Genomic DNA, 16,956 nt, shown 5'->3' with positions numbered 1-16,956 from the left:
TGGTATTCTCTGCTTTCAGCTAAGATCCATCTAACATCAGCTACAATATCCCTAGTACCACGACCCCTTCTAAACCCAGCCTGGACTTCTGGCTGTTCTCTGCTGGTGTACTGTTCCAGTCGTTTTTAGATAATCTTCAGTAGAATCTTGCTTGCATGTGAAATCAATGATATTGTTCTGTAGTTTCCACAGCCCTTCTTTGAGATGGGAACAAATATAGACCTCTTCCAGTCAGTTGGCCAAGTGATTGTTCTCCAGATTTCTTGGCACAACTAGGAGAGCACGTCCATGGCAGCATCTGTTAGCTGAAATATGTCAATTGGTATACCATCTATTGCTGGGGCCTTATTTTTTACTATTTCCTTCATAGCAGCATGAACTTCTGCCTCCATCACCATAGGCTCTGGCTCAAATGCTATTTCATTAAATTCTTCTGTATCTGCCAATTCCTTTTGGTACAATGACTCACTCAGTATATCCCTTCCATCTTCTCTTGATATCTCCTGGATCATTTAACATTCTGCCTAAAGCATCCTTGATTGTAGCAACTCGAGGTTTGATTTGTTCTTCAGTTCCTTGAGCTTAAGAAATGCTGAACAAAAAAAAAAAGAAAGAAATGCTGAACGAGTTCGGCCCTTTTGATTTTCTGACTCTAGCTCCTCGCACATTTCATTGTCGTATTTTGTTTTGTCATTCCGTGCTGCCTTTTGGAATCTTCTGTTCAGCTCTTTAGTGTCTTGGATCTATGTATTTTATCACCCCATCTATTCTTATCTCCATTACGACTTTTCTATTTTGTCACCTCCCCATCCACCTACTAACCTCTGAAATTTTAGTGAATTTCCTCCTCCCTTTTTCTTCACCCTCCTCCCTCTCTTCTTTTGGTCATTTATACATATTTTCCTCAGTTATCCTTCTATAATTTACAATAGCAGTCTTATGAAGTATTTGTCTTCTTCTGACTGACTTATTTCACTCAAAAGAATGCTTTCTAGACTCTCTCAAGTTGTGTCATATTTTATGAATACTATACCAGAGTAATGTATATCTGTGTTTCATTGACTATACAAAGGCGTTTGATTGCGTGGATCTTAACAAACTGTGGCTGACTCTGAGAAGAACGGGAATCCCAGAACACTTGATAGTGCTAAAGAGAAACCTATACTTGGACCAGGAGACAGTCGTCAGAACAGAGCAAGGAGACACTGCATGGTTCAAAATTGGGAAGGGCATACGCCAGGGATGTGTCCTGTATCCATACCTTTTCAACCTGTATGCAGAACAGATAACCTGGGAGGCTGGGCTCTATGAGGAGAAATGTGGGGTCAGGATTGGAGGAAGATCAATCAACAATCTGCGTTATGCAGATGACACAAGCCTGCTTGCTGAAACATAGGAGGACCTGAAGCGCTTGCTGCAGAGGGTCAAGGACTGCAGCCTTCAATATGGATTGAGGCTCAATGTCAAGAAGACAAAGATTCTCACCACTGGACCAATTGGCAGCATCAGGATGGATGGTGAAGAGATTGAGATTGTTCACAGCTTTAGTTTGCTTGGCTCCACAGTCAACACTCTTGGCAGCAGTAGCCAGGAAATTAAAAGAAGTATTGCGATGGGAAAGTCTGCTGTTAAGGACTTTTCCAAAGTTCTGAAGAGCAATGGTGTCACTCTGGAGACTAAGGTGCGTCTGATACAGGCCATGGTCTTTGCAATTACTTGTTATGCATCAGAGAGTTGGAGAATGACTAGGGAGGATAGAAGGAGAATTGATGCCTTTGAGCTGTGGTGCTGGAGAAGAGTACTGAGAATACTATGGACTGCTAAGAAAACAAACAGATTCATCCTAGAAAGGGTTAAACCAGGCGGCTCCTTGGAGGCAAGGATTCTGAGGCTTCATATAACATACTTTGGACATGTTGTAAGGAGGTCCTTTGAGCGGGACATCATGCTTGAGAGGGTGGAGGGACAGCACAGGAGAGGAAGGCCCTCTATGAGATGGATTGATTCAGTGACTGGAGTAATTGGGATGGGTGTGTTGGAGATAGTATGATTGGCACAGGACAGAAAGGAGTTTAGGGCTGTTGTACATAGGGTCGCTATGAGTTGCAAGTGACTCGATGGCACATAACAACAACATTGTTCTTTAGTGCTGCATAGTATTCTGTTGTGTAAATATACCATTTAAAGTGATATATAATTTTTTATGTTAGATGAATCCTGGTTGAAAGCGGAGTATGTAAGAAAGATATTTACTTGGGTTTTAATGAATATGTCAAGGCATCTATCTAACTGTGTGAATCATAATAAATTATAGATAACATTGAAAAGTTGGATAATTCCAGAAAATTTAATTGTGCTCATGTGGAAGCTGTGCATAGGCCAAGCAGCTGTCATTTGAACAGAGCCAAGTGAACACTTCATGGTTTAAAATCAGGAAAGGTGTGCTCAGTGTTGTATCCTTTCTCCACATCTATTCAACCTGTATGCTGTGGGAATAATCAGAGAAGCTAGATTATGTGTAAAAAGATGTAAAAAAAAATTCAGTGTTCAAGGAAGACCCATCTACAACCTACTTTACACAGATGTTACAACCTTGCTTTCAGAACATAAAGAGGACTTGAAACACCTACTGAAGAAGATCAAAGTCTACACCCTTAAATATGAATTATACCTCAATATCAAGGATACAAAAATCCCCACACTGGACCAATTATGATAGATGGAGAAAATATTGAAGTTGTAAAGGTTTTGATTTCACTTGAATCCACAATGAACATGGTGGAAGCCATCAAGAAATAAAATTAAATGTTGCATTGGCAAAGTCTCACATCAAGAACCTCTAAATGCTAAAGAACATTGATGTAATAGATAGATGATTTCCTAAATCATCACTATACTGGAATAGGTGAAGGGAAGAACTGTCTGAAAGGAATGGATGACTAGATATTACATGCTGATTAGACATTAACAATCTGAACATGACATGTATTACAAAGTGAATTAGGGGAGGAGAAAGAAGCAAAATATGTATGAGTAAATAAATGAAAACGTAATCTTTCTGGAAACTTTTATTAAAGTAATTGTGAATTGTAGTAATTTTAAAAGCAGGAGTGGCATCCACTTCCATAATAGCTTGCCTCTGGAAACCCTATGAACCCGGAGAAAAGACGCAAATTATACTGGTGTCCAGGATTTCCATTCATAGGGTAGCTGTGAGTTGCCTATGACTTGACAGCACTTAACAACAACAAGGTGTGCTTAACACAAGATATATTCTTTCCAATAGTTTAATATTGCACGTGGAAATCGGACAATGAATAAAGAAGATCAAAGAAGAACTAAAATTTTTTAATTGTGATGCTGGCAAAAAGTGTTAAATATCTCACATACTGAAAAAAAAAAACCAGGATAATTTATCTTGGAGGTAGTCCAACCAGGATGTTCCTTAGAGGCAAGAATGTTGAAAATTTGGCTCACATACTTTGGTCATGTTGTCAGGAGGTGCCAGTCCTTGGAAAAAAAGGAGTCATGCTAGGAAAGGACGAAGGGGACACAAGATAGGGCAAGATTTTGGTCTGTTTGTCATAGAGTTGCAATGACTATTAGCCAACTGGATAGCGCTTAATAACAACAATAAGCCTTTGAGATTATGAAATATACTATTTTATTGAGTTGGTTTATAATAATTTTTTTCTACATTCATTTCCTTACCTTTGGATTTTTAGATTGCTTCTAAGTCTTCTGTTATAATAATTTAATGAACATCTTTAAGATTGACATATTTTTCTTCCTTTGAATTATTTCCAAAGTATAAATTCATAATGGAATTTCCATGCCAATCTCCCATGTAATGACTATTCTTATAACTCTTGTTATATATTGCTACATTTTTTTCTAAAAGAAACATGCTTACAATGCTGCATTTTTCATAATATGTACATTTACTAGCTTAACTGTAACCTCTTTATCTTGCATGTTTCATATATAGGATTTGTAATTATAAAGAAGTAAATCTAAGTGTGTTTAGTGATGTAACTTTGTTAGGGGAACAGAGATAACTTTTGATTTATGTTCTTTTCCTTCTTCTTATTCTTCTTCCAAGTCACCTGGAACTTCTATGACTCCAAGTGGTGTATCCTTTACTAGCACATATGGTCAACAGACTTATATAGATAATCGGCAAGGTCAGTGGCAACGTCGAAGAAGATTGGATGGGGCACTGAACAGGGTGCCTGTTGGATTTTATCAGAAAGTATGGAAAGTTTTACAGAAGGTGAGCATAATGCATTGTGGTTGTCTCATTTCCTCCTGTGAAATCCTTAGTCAGCTGGCTAATATGTGACCTGACAGCAATTATATAAAATGTATAATGACAAAACCTAAAGAAAATATAAAAATGAAACTGTGGATCTGATGTGGTGGTATTGATAATTTGGATCTCTTCATTGTTATTTCTATAATGTTGCTTATTAAATTTTTAAAAATCATCACTTTTCCAATATTTTATACAGTTGGGCTTATGGATCCCAGTTTGGGACTTCTAACTATTTTTGCAACTGGTAAAATAAATTTGGTACTAAAGAACTATTATAGGTCATAAATTTTATTTTAAGAAATGTGGTTAATGTGTATAACCAATATAACTAGGAAAAAACAACAGTAGCATTTAGAGACTAAACTCATTTCCATTGCTAAAGCCGTATTTTCCAACTACCAATTCTTCTGTATTTCTGACTTTAGCATTCTAATTACAATCACCAATTATTATTAATGCATCTTGATTGCATGTTTGATCAATTTCATACATCAGTAGAAATACTTAATTTCCTCCTCTTTAACATTATCAGTTGGTTCATATATTTGAATAGTAGTTGCATTAACAGGGCCTCTTTATATGCATATGAATATTATCGTTGACAGCATTTTACTTCAAGATAGATCTTGAAATGTTCTTTTAGATAATGAATGCAAATAGGTAACATAGATAGCACTTAATATATATCTGTTACAATGAATTTCCATAATCCAAGTATAATTATAAAGTATACATTTGTCATCAATGTTGCATAGAAGTTAGCTAGTGAAAAGAATTGAAATACTCAACAGCAGATGAATAGATAAACAAAATGCATTATATACATACAATGAAATACTGTTTACCCATAAACAGAAATGACGTCCTGGTGCATGTCACAAGATGGATAAACATTGAAAAAAGATATCACATGAAATAAGTCAGTCATAAAAAGACAAACACTATGTGATCTTCCTTATAAGAAATAGTAAAATATATAAGCCAAATTAAAATTCCTATTGTATAGTAGATTTCAATCCAAAGTGATCTGTTTTCTGAGGCTGCAAATCTCTATAGGAGAAGATTGCTCATGTTTCTTCTATGGTTGGTGGATTCAAAGGCCTGATCTTTTGGTTAATAGCTCAGTATGTTACCTAATATGCCACCAAGGTTCCTTAGCCAAATATATGGAAACCAAAAGTTATTAATGATCACCAGCAGCAGATTAATGCCTTTGAGCTATGATTGTGGCAAAAAATATTGAATATAACATGGATTATCAACAAAGCAAACAAATCTTTCTTGAAGGAAGAACAACCAGAGTGCTCCTTAGAAGCAAGAATGATAAGATTGTTCCTCATATACCTTGAGTATGTTATCAGAAGGAGTAAACTCATAACTTCGTGCTTAGAAATGGAGAGAGTTGATAAAAAAGAGTAAGACCTTTAATGAGCTGAATTGACACGGTGATTGCAACAATGGATTTAAGCACATCAGAGACTGTGACAATGGCACAGGATCAGGTAGAGTTCCTTTCTGCTGTACATAAGGTTGAGATTATGTGTGTGTGTGTGTGTGTGTGTGTGTGTGTGTGTGTGTATAAGGCTGTAGCCTTCTTCTTGGCAACAACTACCAGCAGCAGCAACAAGAACAATAAGAGTGGGATGAGGGGAGAAAAAAAAGTTGATGTTTTTGGTTAAGGAGTACTGAGTTTATGAAAATTATATTGGAATGTTTGGTACAGAATGGTGAGAATGGTTGCATACTTTGAAGCATACAATGTCATCGAATTTTATAAATAAAAAATGTTGAATATGCATGTGTTTAGCTATATATATTTTCAGCACAATAAAAAAAATGAGGTTCCTAGGTACTTGTTAAAAAGATTGTCTGGACTGATAGCTTCAGAAATTAACTTATCCTTTTTCGAAAATATAATCCAACTCTGTCTGGAAGAATATTGACAAGCTCAGGAAGAAAAAAACAACTAATGCTTTGAAATTCTAGAAGACTTACCCAAGGAAGCAAAAAATGAAATTAAGCAACTATGATTAAGATCTATGAGTAAGCAGCACTATGGTCTTCTCAGATCTTTAAATTTGTCATTACCATAATAATGCAGAGTACCTTTAAATGTCTTTACAAAGTCTACTTTTTCAACAAAAATATGAATTGGTTACACAGTATTTGGACTGTTTAGCATAATTATAATATTGCATTTGTTAAACAGTTTTAATCTGAGAAAAGGTAAGAAAGAGTTCCCAAAATAATGTACATTTTTAGTCTAAAAGATGAGCTGATGAATTAAATATTTATGACAAGACATCACATATACTGTGGGATGGCATCAAAAACACCAAGAAGGGGGGCTACATAAAGGAAATGGGAAAGATCTGTTGTTAAAAACAATATATGAACTTTGCAAGTAAATTAGTATAAAAGAAAAAATTTATTGAAATTTAAAAATAAAAGATAAGACCAAAATAGATGTGAGAAGAGACTCTGAAACTTGGTCTTCTATTTAGTAGTAGTAGTAGTGTTGTTGTTGTTATGTACAGCAGAGGTGGAACAGACCCATAGCTGACCCTCTGGCTGGTTTGTTGTGGTGGGTCATTTTTTAAATTATTAATTTCAATGAAAATTTACAGAGACTTTGGATTTCCATTCATTCATTGTTGCACTTTTCTCTCCTCTCAACCCTCCCCCTCAATACATTCCCCTCTCGGAAAAGTAGAAGAAAAATTCTTTCATTGTTTTACAACCCCTCCCTCCAGGTCCACTCCACTATGAAGCCTTTGTTCTGGACTCCCATCATGACAAAAATACCTAATCACATATCCCTATTAAACAGTTTTCTCCCTCATCTGCTTCAATACAGTATACATTATTTAACCCATCTTTCTCATTCTCCCCACAATCACAATGTCAGTCCTGTTTTACAATAGTGGCACCATGCAGTATTTGTCCTTTTGTGACTGAGATATTTCACTCAGCATAATGTCTTCCAGGGTCACCCATTTTGAATAATATTGCTTGAGTTCCTTGTTTTTAAATGCAGCGTAGTATTCCATTGTGTGTCTATACCACAGCTTCTCTATCCATTCATTTGCTGATGGGCACTTAGGTTGTTTCCAACTCCTTGCTATTGTGAACAAAGCTGCGATAAACATGGATATGCATATATCTGCTTGCATGGCAGTTATGGTTTCTTTGGGGTATATTCCCAGTAGTGGAATTGCTGGGTCAAATGGTATCTCTATTTGCAACTTTTTGAGAAAGCACCATCCTGCCTGCTACAGTGGTTGCACCATTTTACACTCCCACCAACAGTGAATAAGGGTTCCAGTTTCTCCACAACCTCACCAGCATTTGTTGCTTGCTGTTCTGTTAAATTTTGCTATTCTGACTGGGGTGAGATGATAGCTCACAGTTGTTTTGATTTGTATCTCTCTTGGAGCTAGGGATTTTGAGCATATCTTCATGTGCTTGTTAGCCCTCTGAATGTCTTCTTTGGTGAAGTGTCTGTTCACATCCATTTTTCAATTGGATTATTTACCTTTATCTTGTTGTGCTGCTGGCTGGTTTTTAGAGGCAATTTAATTGTATGGAAGGAGATTGCCCATCCTTCTCCCACAGAGAAGCTAGTGGTGTTGAACTGCCTTGGTTGCATGCCTTAAGGGTTGCAGTGCAACTTCTTGCCACTAGACCACCAAAGCACCCTGGCCTTCAATATAGAGAAGCCAAAACAAAGGGGAGAGATGAGGAAGAAAGGTGAACAGAAAAATTTTAACAACTTGAGAAGACATATCAAATTATTATAACAAAATGTGTAAAGACCTGAAGTTAGCAAAACAAAAAGAATAGAACATGGTCATAATTCTTTTTTTCAGCTGGAAAAACTGAAGAAAAAAATGCTTTCCCTGAATTGCAATAGCAAAGGATTTTACGGGAATGGTACAGGAAGTGTCAAAAGAACATGAAAGAAGTACACAGAGTCACTGTACTTGGTGGATAGTGAACCATTACAACATGTATCATATAATTAAGGACAGATGGTTTTAAAGGAAAAAAGTAATGCAAGCTTCATGAAAAGCATTGGCAAAAAAATAAGGTCCCAAGAATTGAGATAATACAATTGAGATTTTTCAGCAGATAAATGCGCCCATGAGTGTGGTCATCAATCTATGCTAAGAGATACGAAAAAGCTACAAGACTAAATGACTGGAAGAGACTCACATTTGTGCTCACTCGCTTTGTCAAACCCAGCATTGTTAGCAATGAAGTGACAAAAGTGTCACATACTGCAAGTTTCAAAGGATGATGAATTGAAGGTCAGGTGATCCTGATCAAAGAGTCCAGGATCAAGAGTGAAGTTTGTAGCAGGATTAGTCAAAAAGTTGTGTAGCTTTGGCACAATGCACTGTGACGTGGAGAGGAGAGCTTCAGAGGGCCACACTCCATGTACTTTTCTTGGCTCCAAGAAGAAGCTGCTCTCTTCCATCAAGCTCCAGATTAGGACAGATACTTGCATACTCACCTTGAGAAGGATAGCTCCCAAAAGGTGTACTCCCAGGGACTTTGTCCAGCTCCATATGGAGGTTGCCCCTCCCATCCAGCTCTGGAACAGGGCAGCTATTTGCATATACCATGCCTCACATATACCAAGAACAACCTCTAGTGTCAATGAAAACTTCTGACAACGCAGAAAAGATCATGGACCCAATGAAGAATATCCCAGAGACAAGAAGGCAGAAGAGATACAGGAATTTAAAAAATCATCACAAGACAAAAAAGGTACAACCAACACAGTACTAGAAACAACATAATCATGAAAATACAATATAAAGTAAATAAACCAATATTGCAGAAATTTTCAACATGTTCGAAGGACAAAAAAAGGAAGATACAAGGATAGAAGACAGTCAGCGAGAAAGAAGAGAAGAGCCTCAATGAGAACATACTAGAAAAATATACAGTGAGAAGACAAAACAAAAATTAAGAAATCATTAGGAGTCATGTGAGATAACAAAAAACACAAGAACGTATGTGTGACTGAAATATCAGAACAGAAGGAAAAATACAAGCACTGAGAAAAGTATGGAAGAGGTACTAGATGAAAACCTTTCCAGTATCATGGAAAATGAAAAAATACATATTCAAGAAAAACAGAGAATTCTAGAGTAGACCCTTCCAAAGAAAAGTATCAAGATATATCGTAGTCAAATTCTGAAAAATAAAAAACAAGGATAGACAAATAAAAGTAATACAGGAAGCATTTTGTTGTTTGGTTTTTAAATAATCATTGTTCCTGAATGCTGTGTAGTATTCCATCTTGTGAATGTACCACAATATCTCAATCGAAATAGTTGTGGTTGGACATTTGGGCTATTTTCATGTTCTTGAGATGGTGGATAACACTAGTATGAACACTGCTGTACAAATCTCCAAGTGTGTCTCAGTTCTAATTTCCTTGAGTATATTCCTAGTAGTTGGAATAGCTGAGTCATACAGAGTTTCTATTTTCAGATTTTTTTTTACTTGAAAATTTTATTTGCTATTGTTCAGAATGTACGTGGCAAAACATATATCGATTCTACTGCTACTACATGTACAATTTGGCAACACTGACTCAAGTCTTCCAGCTTTGCGACCACTTTCACCCTATTTTCATAACTGTTTTTCCCTATTAACATAACTTATTGCCTTTTATGGTCTCTAATTCTATAAATTTATGTTGTGAATTTGAAGCCATAGAGGTAAATCGAAAAAGAATGTAATTTTTAATATTCTTTACTCATCATTATATTCAATAATTTCGACACTAGACAACAACAACATGTTGGATCACCTTTCTTTGGAATGGGAACAAATATTGATCTCTTCCAGTCAGTTGGCCAACTGGTTGTCCTCCACATTTCTTGGGAAAACTTGGCAAGCACATCTAGAGCAGCATCTGTTAGTTGAAATATGTCAATTGTTATACCATCAATTCCTGGGGCCTTATTTTTTGCCAATTCTATCAAAGCAGCTTGAATTTCCTTCTTTATCACCACAGGCTCTTTGTCATGTTGTTGAAATTCTTCTGTATCTGACAATTCCTTTTGGTACAACAACTCTGTATACTCTTTCCATCTTCTTTTAATCCTTCCTGGATCATTTAATATTCTTCTCAAAGCATCCTTAAATATTGCAACTTGAGGTTTCTTAGGTTCCTTGAGCTTAATAAATGCTAAGTGAGTTTGGAGTTTTTTATTTTCTGACTCCAGCCCTTTGCATATTTCATTGTAATACTTTGTCTTCCTGAGCAGTCTTTTGAAATCTTCTGTTCAGCTCCTTAATATCTTGATTTCTTCCCTCTGCTTTGGCTTTTCAGTGATCTAGTGCAATATCATTAATATCACATGCAAGCAAGATTCTGCTGAAGATTATTCAAAAATGACTGGAATAGAACATCAGCAGAGAACTGCCAGAAGTGCAGGCTGGGTTTAGAAGGGTTCATGGTACTAGGGATATTGTAACTAATGTTAGATGGTTCTTGGCTGAAAGCAGTAAATACCAGAGGAATATCTATCTGTGTTTCATTGATTATGCAAAGGCATTTGACTGTGTGGATTACAACAAACTAACTCTGAGAAGAATGGGAATCCCAGAACACTTGATTGTGCTTATGTGAAACGTATACTTGGACCAGGAGGCAGTCGTTAGAATGGAGGAGGGAAACACTGTCTGGTTCAAATTCAGGAAAGGAGTGTGTCAGGAATATATTCTGTCTCCATACCTATTCAATCTATATGCAGAACAGATTGTCCAGGAAGCTGGGCTCCATGAGGAGAAATGTGGCATCAGGATATTTATCAACAGTCTGCATTATGCAGATGACACAACCCTGCTTGCTGAAACTGAGGAGGACCTGAAGTCCTTGATGCAGAAGGTCAAGAAATGCAACCTTCAATATGGATTGAGGCTCAATATCAAGAAAACAAAGATTCTCACCACTGGGCCAATTGGCAGCAACATGATGGATGGTGAAGAGATTGAGATTGTTAACAGCTTCAGTTTGCTTGGCTCTACAATTAACACTCTTGGTACCAGCAGCCAGGAAATTAAAAGACGAATTGCATTGGGAAAGTCTGCTGTCAGAAACTTCTCCAAAGTACTAAGAGCAACGATGTCAGTCTGGAAACTAAAGTGCACCTGATACAGGCCATGGTCATAGCAATTACTTGCTATGAATAAGAAAGTTGGACAGTGATTGTTGTTGTTGTTGTTGTTGTTGTTGTTGTTGTTGTTGTTGTTGTTAAGTGCCGCCGAGTCGCAGGCGACTCATACCAACCCTATGAAGGAGAGTCCTTGACGCTTGGGTGCCTTTCATCCTCTCTCCAAGTTCATAGGGTTTCTGGAGGCAAGCTATTATGGACGTGGACGCCACTCCTCCTTCCACGGACAGTGATTAAGGATGATAAAAAGAGAGTGGATGCCTTTGAGCTCTGGTGCTGGTGTATTAACTATACCATGAGCTGCTAGGAGAACAAACAAGTGCATCCTGGAGAGGATTAGACCAGGCTGCTTCTTAGAGGCAAGGATTCTGAAGCTTCATCTGACATACTTTGGACACGTTGCAAGGAGGGACCAGTCCTTTGAGAGGGATGTCATGCTTGGGAGGTGGAGGGACAGCGTAGGATGGGAAGATGCTCTATGAGACGGATTGGTTCAGTCGCTGGGGTAATGGAGGTAGGTGTATCAGAGACAGTGAGTTTGGTTCAGGATAGAGCAGGGTTTAGGGCTATTGTACATAGAGTCACTATGAGTCGCAGGTGATTCGATGACACACAATAACCACAGCATCATTATATCATTGTTACCAAGTCAGAACTATGTTCAGCTTTTTAAGAAAATAGAAAACTGCCTTCCAGAGTGGTTGTACCATTTTAAAATCCCACAAACAGTGTATGAGAGTTCCCTCCTCTCCATATCCTCTCCAACATTTGTCCTGCTAAGAGACTGGAGAACACTATGCTAAGTAAACTAACCTCAGTCTCAAAAGGACAAGTACTGCATAAGACCGTTATTGTAAAAATTGAAGGATAACTAGTAAAACATGTATGGGGACCCAAGGGAGGAAGAGGTGAAAGCAGAGGAGTGAGGAAGGATAGTGACAAAATCACAGGATTGCACAATTTGGTGGGTGGAAGGAGGACCTAAAGGAAATGGGAAAGAATCAGTGGGGACGTGAAAGGACTGGGTAATGGTGGGCATAATCCAATGATTATTAATTTTATAAGACACAATGCACAGGAATGGTGAAACATAATGTCAATAAAGTAAAGTATGGGAGGGAAAATTATTATAAAAAAACTATTATCTAAAAAAAATTCAGAAAGGCAACTCAAGAGAAACAAAGAGTCTCCTCTAAAGGAGAACCATTTAAATTAAGCTCTAATTTCTCAGCAGAAACCATGTGAACAAGAAGACAACGGAATGGCATATACAAAAAGTGGGGGAGGGAGGGGAATTATCAGCTGAGAATTTAGTATACAGCAAAGCTGTTCATCAAATATGAAAGAGATATTAAGTCATTTACAGAAAAAGAGGAACTTAAGGAATTCCTATGCAGATATCCTTTCATATGCTGTATCTATTCTCTACACTTATTCAATCTGTATGCTGAGCAAATTATTCAGGAAGCTAGATTCTAAGAAAAAGAATATGGCATCAGGATTGGAAGAAGATTCATTAATAACCTTTGTTATACAGGTGACATAACCTTGTTTGCTGAAAGTGAGGAGAACTTGAAGTAAAAGAATACGGAAGATCAAAGAATACAGCCTTCAATATGGATCTCAAAATCAAGATAACAAAAATTCTTACTACTGGACCAATAGGCAACATAATGATAAAGGAAAGATTGAAATTGTTAATGACTTCATCTTACTTGGATCCACAATCCATCTTGCTAAGAGATCAGGAGAAGGATTACACTGGTAAAGTCTCTAGTCTGGGACCACTCCAAATCATTGAGGAGTGATGATGTCAGCTTGAGGATTAAGGTGCACCTGATTCAGGCCACAATCTTTTCAAGCACATGCTAATCCTCTGAGAGCTGTCCATAAGAATGACAAAAGAATTGATACCTTTGGGTTTTGGTGTTGGAGAAATGTACTGAATATCCTGTGGGATCCAAAAGAACAGACACGCGTTGGAGAAGGTGAAGCCAGAGTGCCTCTTAAAGACAGGTTGGGTATGTTGCTAGAAGTTATTCCTTAGAGAGGGACATTATGCTTGGAAAGGAACTTTTTAGTTTCATTCTTTATTTCTTTTATAAGCCAATCATGTTCTAGCAGAGAGTTATTTAGCTTTCACATGGATTATTTTTTTATTTATTTTATTTCATTATTTTTTGTGTGTACCGTCAAATCAGATCTGACTGGTACAGGAGGAGATTGTTCCTCCTTCTCCAGGAGAGCATCTGGTGGATTCGAACCGTGCATCTCTGAGATTGCAGTTGCAGCTTCTTGCCACTAGGCCACCAGAGGATTATTTTATAAAATTTACCCTCGTGGTTAGTGTCTAGTTTTATAGCATTGTGATCTGATAAGATTCTTTGTATTATTTCAATGTTTTTTTAATTTGTTGAGGCTTGCTTTGTGTCCTAATATCTGATCAGTCCTGGAGAATGTACCGTGCTTACTTAAGAAGAAAGTGAACTGAGTTTTAGTTGGGTGCCATTCCCTGAATACATCCACAAGGTTGAGTTGGTTGATTGTATAGTTTAGATCTTTTGCATCTTTGTTGAGTTTCTTTTGAGCTGACCAATCCTTTGGTGATAGTTGTGTGTTTAAATCTTCTACCACAATTGTAGTGCTGTCTATTTCTTTCTGCAATTCTGTTAACCACTGTTTTATGTATTTTGCAGGTATTATGCATTGGGTGCACAAATGTTGTCTTCTTGATCTATTGTACCATTACAAATGTTGTCTTCTTGATCTATTGTACCATTATGGTTTTCGTTCTGCAATCTATTTTATCGGAGTTTAGAATTGCCACTCCTGCTTCTTTTGAGGTTGCCATTTGATTGGTATATTTTTCCCCCCCAGACTTTGATTTTGAGTCTGTCTTTCCCCCCTCCTTTATTTAGATGTGTCTCTTGTACTCTTGTAGGCCACATATTGATGGGGTTTTTTGTTGTTGTTTTTTAATCCATTTTGTTACTCTTTTTTCTCTTACTTGGTGCATTTAGTCCATTCTCATTAAGTGTGATTATTATCAGGCCACGTTTCACTTTTGCCATTTTGCTATGTTTCTTTTTCTGTTGTTTCTGATAACTATAGTCTATGCTCTTTCCTTTGACATCTCTGTGTGAAGGACTTCACTAAAAATTTCTTGTAGTTTTGGTCTTCTTTTCACAAATTCTTTAAGTTTCTTCTTTTCTGCAAAGGCTATAATTTCTCCTTCAACTTTGCTGTGTATAGAATCCTTGGCTGGCAATGATTTTCTTTAAACTTTCTGTATATGTCATCCCATTGTCTTCTAGCTTAAATGATTTCTGCCAAGAAAGCAGAACTTAATCTAGTCATTTCCCCTTAGTAGGTGACTCTTTGCTCTTCTTGTGCTGCTTTTAGATTTCTATCCATATCTTTTATTTTTTTATTTTTTTAAAATTATTTTGTGTGTGTGTGTGCTGTCAAATGGGATCTGACTGGTACAGGAAGAGATTGTCCCTCCTTCTCCAGCAGAGCAACTGGTGAATTTGAACTGCACATCTCTGGGATTGCAGTGCAAGCCTTTTGCTACTAGACCACCAGAGCTCCCTCTATCCATATCTTTTAATTTAGAGAATTTGACAATTATACGTCTTGATATTTTTCTTCTTGGATCTAGTCTGTTTGGTGTTTTCTATGCTTCTTGAATTTGTTTTTCCCCTTTCTTCAAAAATCCCTGGGAAGTTTTCTTCTAGTAATTCTTCCACAATTTTCTCAGTGTTTTCTTTGTCACTCCCCTGTTCTGGAATTTAATTCATGTGTATGTTATTCCATTTGATGCCATCCCACATGATTCTAATGGTTTTTTTTCTTTATGTTTCATCTGTGATTTTTGTTTTAGTACGTTTCCAGTGAGGCTTTTGCCTTCCAACTCACTGACTCTATGTTCCATCTCTTCAGTTATATTTTTTGTGCTACCAGCAGGTTGGACACTCCTGCAATTTCAGTCTTAGCATTCTGGATTGAATTTTCATGCTTTTCTGTTATTTCTAGTACTGTGTTAGCTGTACTCTTTCTGTCTTATGATGATTTTTCTTAAGTTCTTATACCTCTTTATCTATACAATCAATACTCCCCCTCCCATCTTTTGCATTTTCTTCCATAGCTGTTCAAGTTGCTCCTCCTCAATATATTTCTTATGGACTATTGTCTCTGGAGTATTTGCTTTCTTAATTGCTTCTTCTATCATTTGCATCTTCTTCTGTAGCTGTTCAAATAGCTCCACACCAACATATTTCTTCTGGTTCTCACCATCTGGAGTATTCATTGGGTCTGCTTTTTTAGGAGAAGGATTATTTTGTTTTTTCATGATAACTGATGCAGAATGCTGCTTTCTTGACATTATGTGAGTCTTTTCTTAGTAGATATTAGGTCATTGTAACTATCTGGTAACCCAGAGTATGGCAATGTTTTGTGAAGGACCTGTATATTTGTGCTTCCTTCTTGGCCCATGACCTGCAGGGCAGAGGGTCAAATGGCAGAGATGCCCCCAAAGTACCTGAATGGGAAACCAACTAGCCTTGGTTTTTCCCTTCTAGAACTGGGTCTTCCTCCTCACTTGAGCTGCTCCAGCTGTCCTGCTCCTTTCCTCTTGAGCTGAAGGGACCCTGCATGGTCTAAGGAAACAGCAGTGATTCCCTCCAAAGTACGTAGTCAATCGACTGGAACAGATACATGGCTGTTGATGATGTGGCAGCTTCTGACAAAGTGGAGGCTGTTGACAACATGCTGTGGTAGGTTTTGAGGTCACGGAGTGCTATACCTCACACTTCATTTTTGTTTTTCAGAAGTGCTTTGCTTATTCAGCATGTCGTTCCTCTCCAAATGATCTTGGCAGTTTCCCTTTCAATCTCTTTGGGAAAAGTAGTATATTATCTGTATTGGGATTATTTTGGTAGGGTTGTCCTTTTCACAATATTGAGTCTCCCTATTCATGAACAAGGGACATTTTACCATTTATTTAAGTCTTTTACTGTGTCTTGAAAAAAATGTGTACTTTTCTTTGTACAGGTTTTTGTGTCTCTAGTTTTGTTCACTCCAAGTATCTCAATTTGTGGTTGGCTATTGTAAATGGTACTACTTTCTTAGTTTCCTTCTCTGTATTTTCTTTGTTACTGTAGAGGAATCCCACTGATTTTTGGATATTAATCTTGTATCCTGCAATACTATTAAACTTGTCTACTAACTCTAACAAGTCTTTTTTGTTGTTGTTGAGTACACTCCCATCCCAATTATCCCAGTCACTGAATCAATCCACCTCATAGAGGGCCTTCCTCTCCTGCGCCGTTCCTCCACCCTCCCAAGCATCATGTCCCTCTCCAAGGACCGGTCTCTCCTCACTACATGTCTGAAGTAAGTTAGACAGAGCCTCAGAATCCTTGCCTCCAAGGAGCCACCCGGTTT

General features: G+C 37.4%; 1 protein-coding gene across 4 annotated transcripts in view; it reads left to right on the top strand.

The window, feature by feature from the left end:
- Window positions 1–16,956, top strand: part of PHKA1 (phosphorylase kinase, alpha 1 (muscle)) — a 742,463-nt gene that overhangs the window by 663,550 nt on the left and 61,957 nt on the right. For 3 of the 4 annotated variants that reach the window (XM_006895993.1, XM_006895991.1, XM_006895992.1), the window contains one exon: window positions 4,103–4,273. In XM_006895993.1, coding sequence (XP_006896055.1) covers window positions 4,103–4,273 — 171 coding nt within the window. Of the gene's footprint in view, window positions 1–4,044; window positions 4,274–16,956 lie in introns of all 4 variants that reach the window. The other variant, XM_006895990.1, reaches the window with a different exon arrangement.

This window comes from Elephantulus edwardii, unplaced genomic scaffold (assembly GCF_000299155.1).
Source record: "Elephantulus edwardii isolate Elephantulus edwardi_28Jun2011 unplaced genomic scaffold, EleEdw1.0 scaffold00178, whole genome shotgun sequence".
Taxonomy (NCBI): domain Eukaryota; kingdom Metazoa; phylum Chordata; class Mammalia; order Macroscelidea; family Macroscelididae; genus Elephantulus; species Elephantulus edwardii.
The sequence above is the reverse complement of the archived record's forward strand: the minus strand, read 5'-3'. Positions and strand labels throughout refer to the sequence as shown.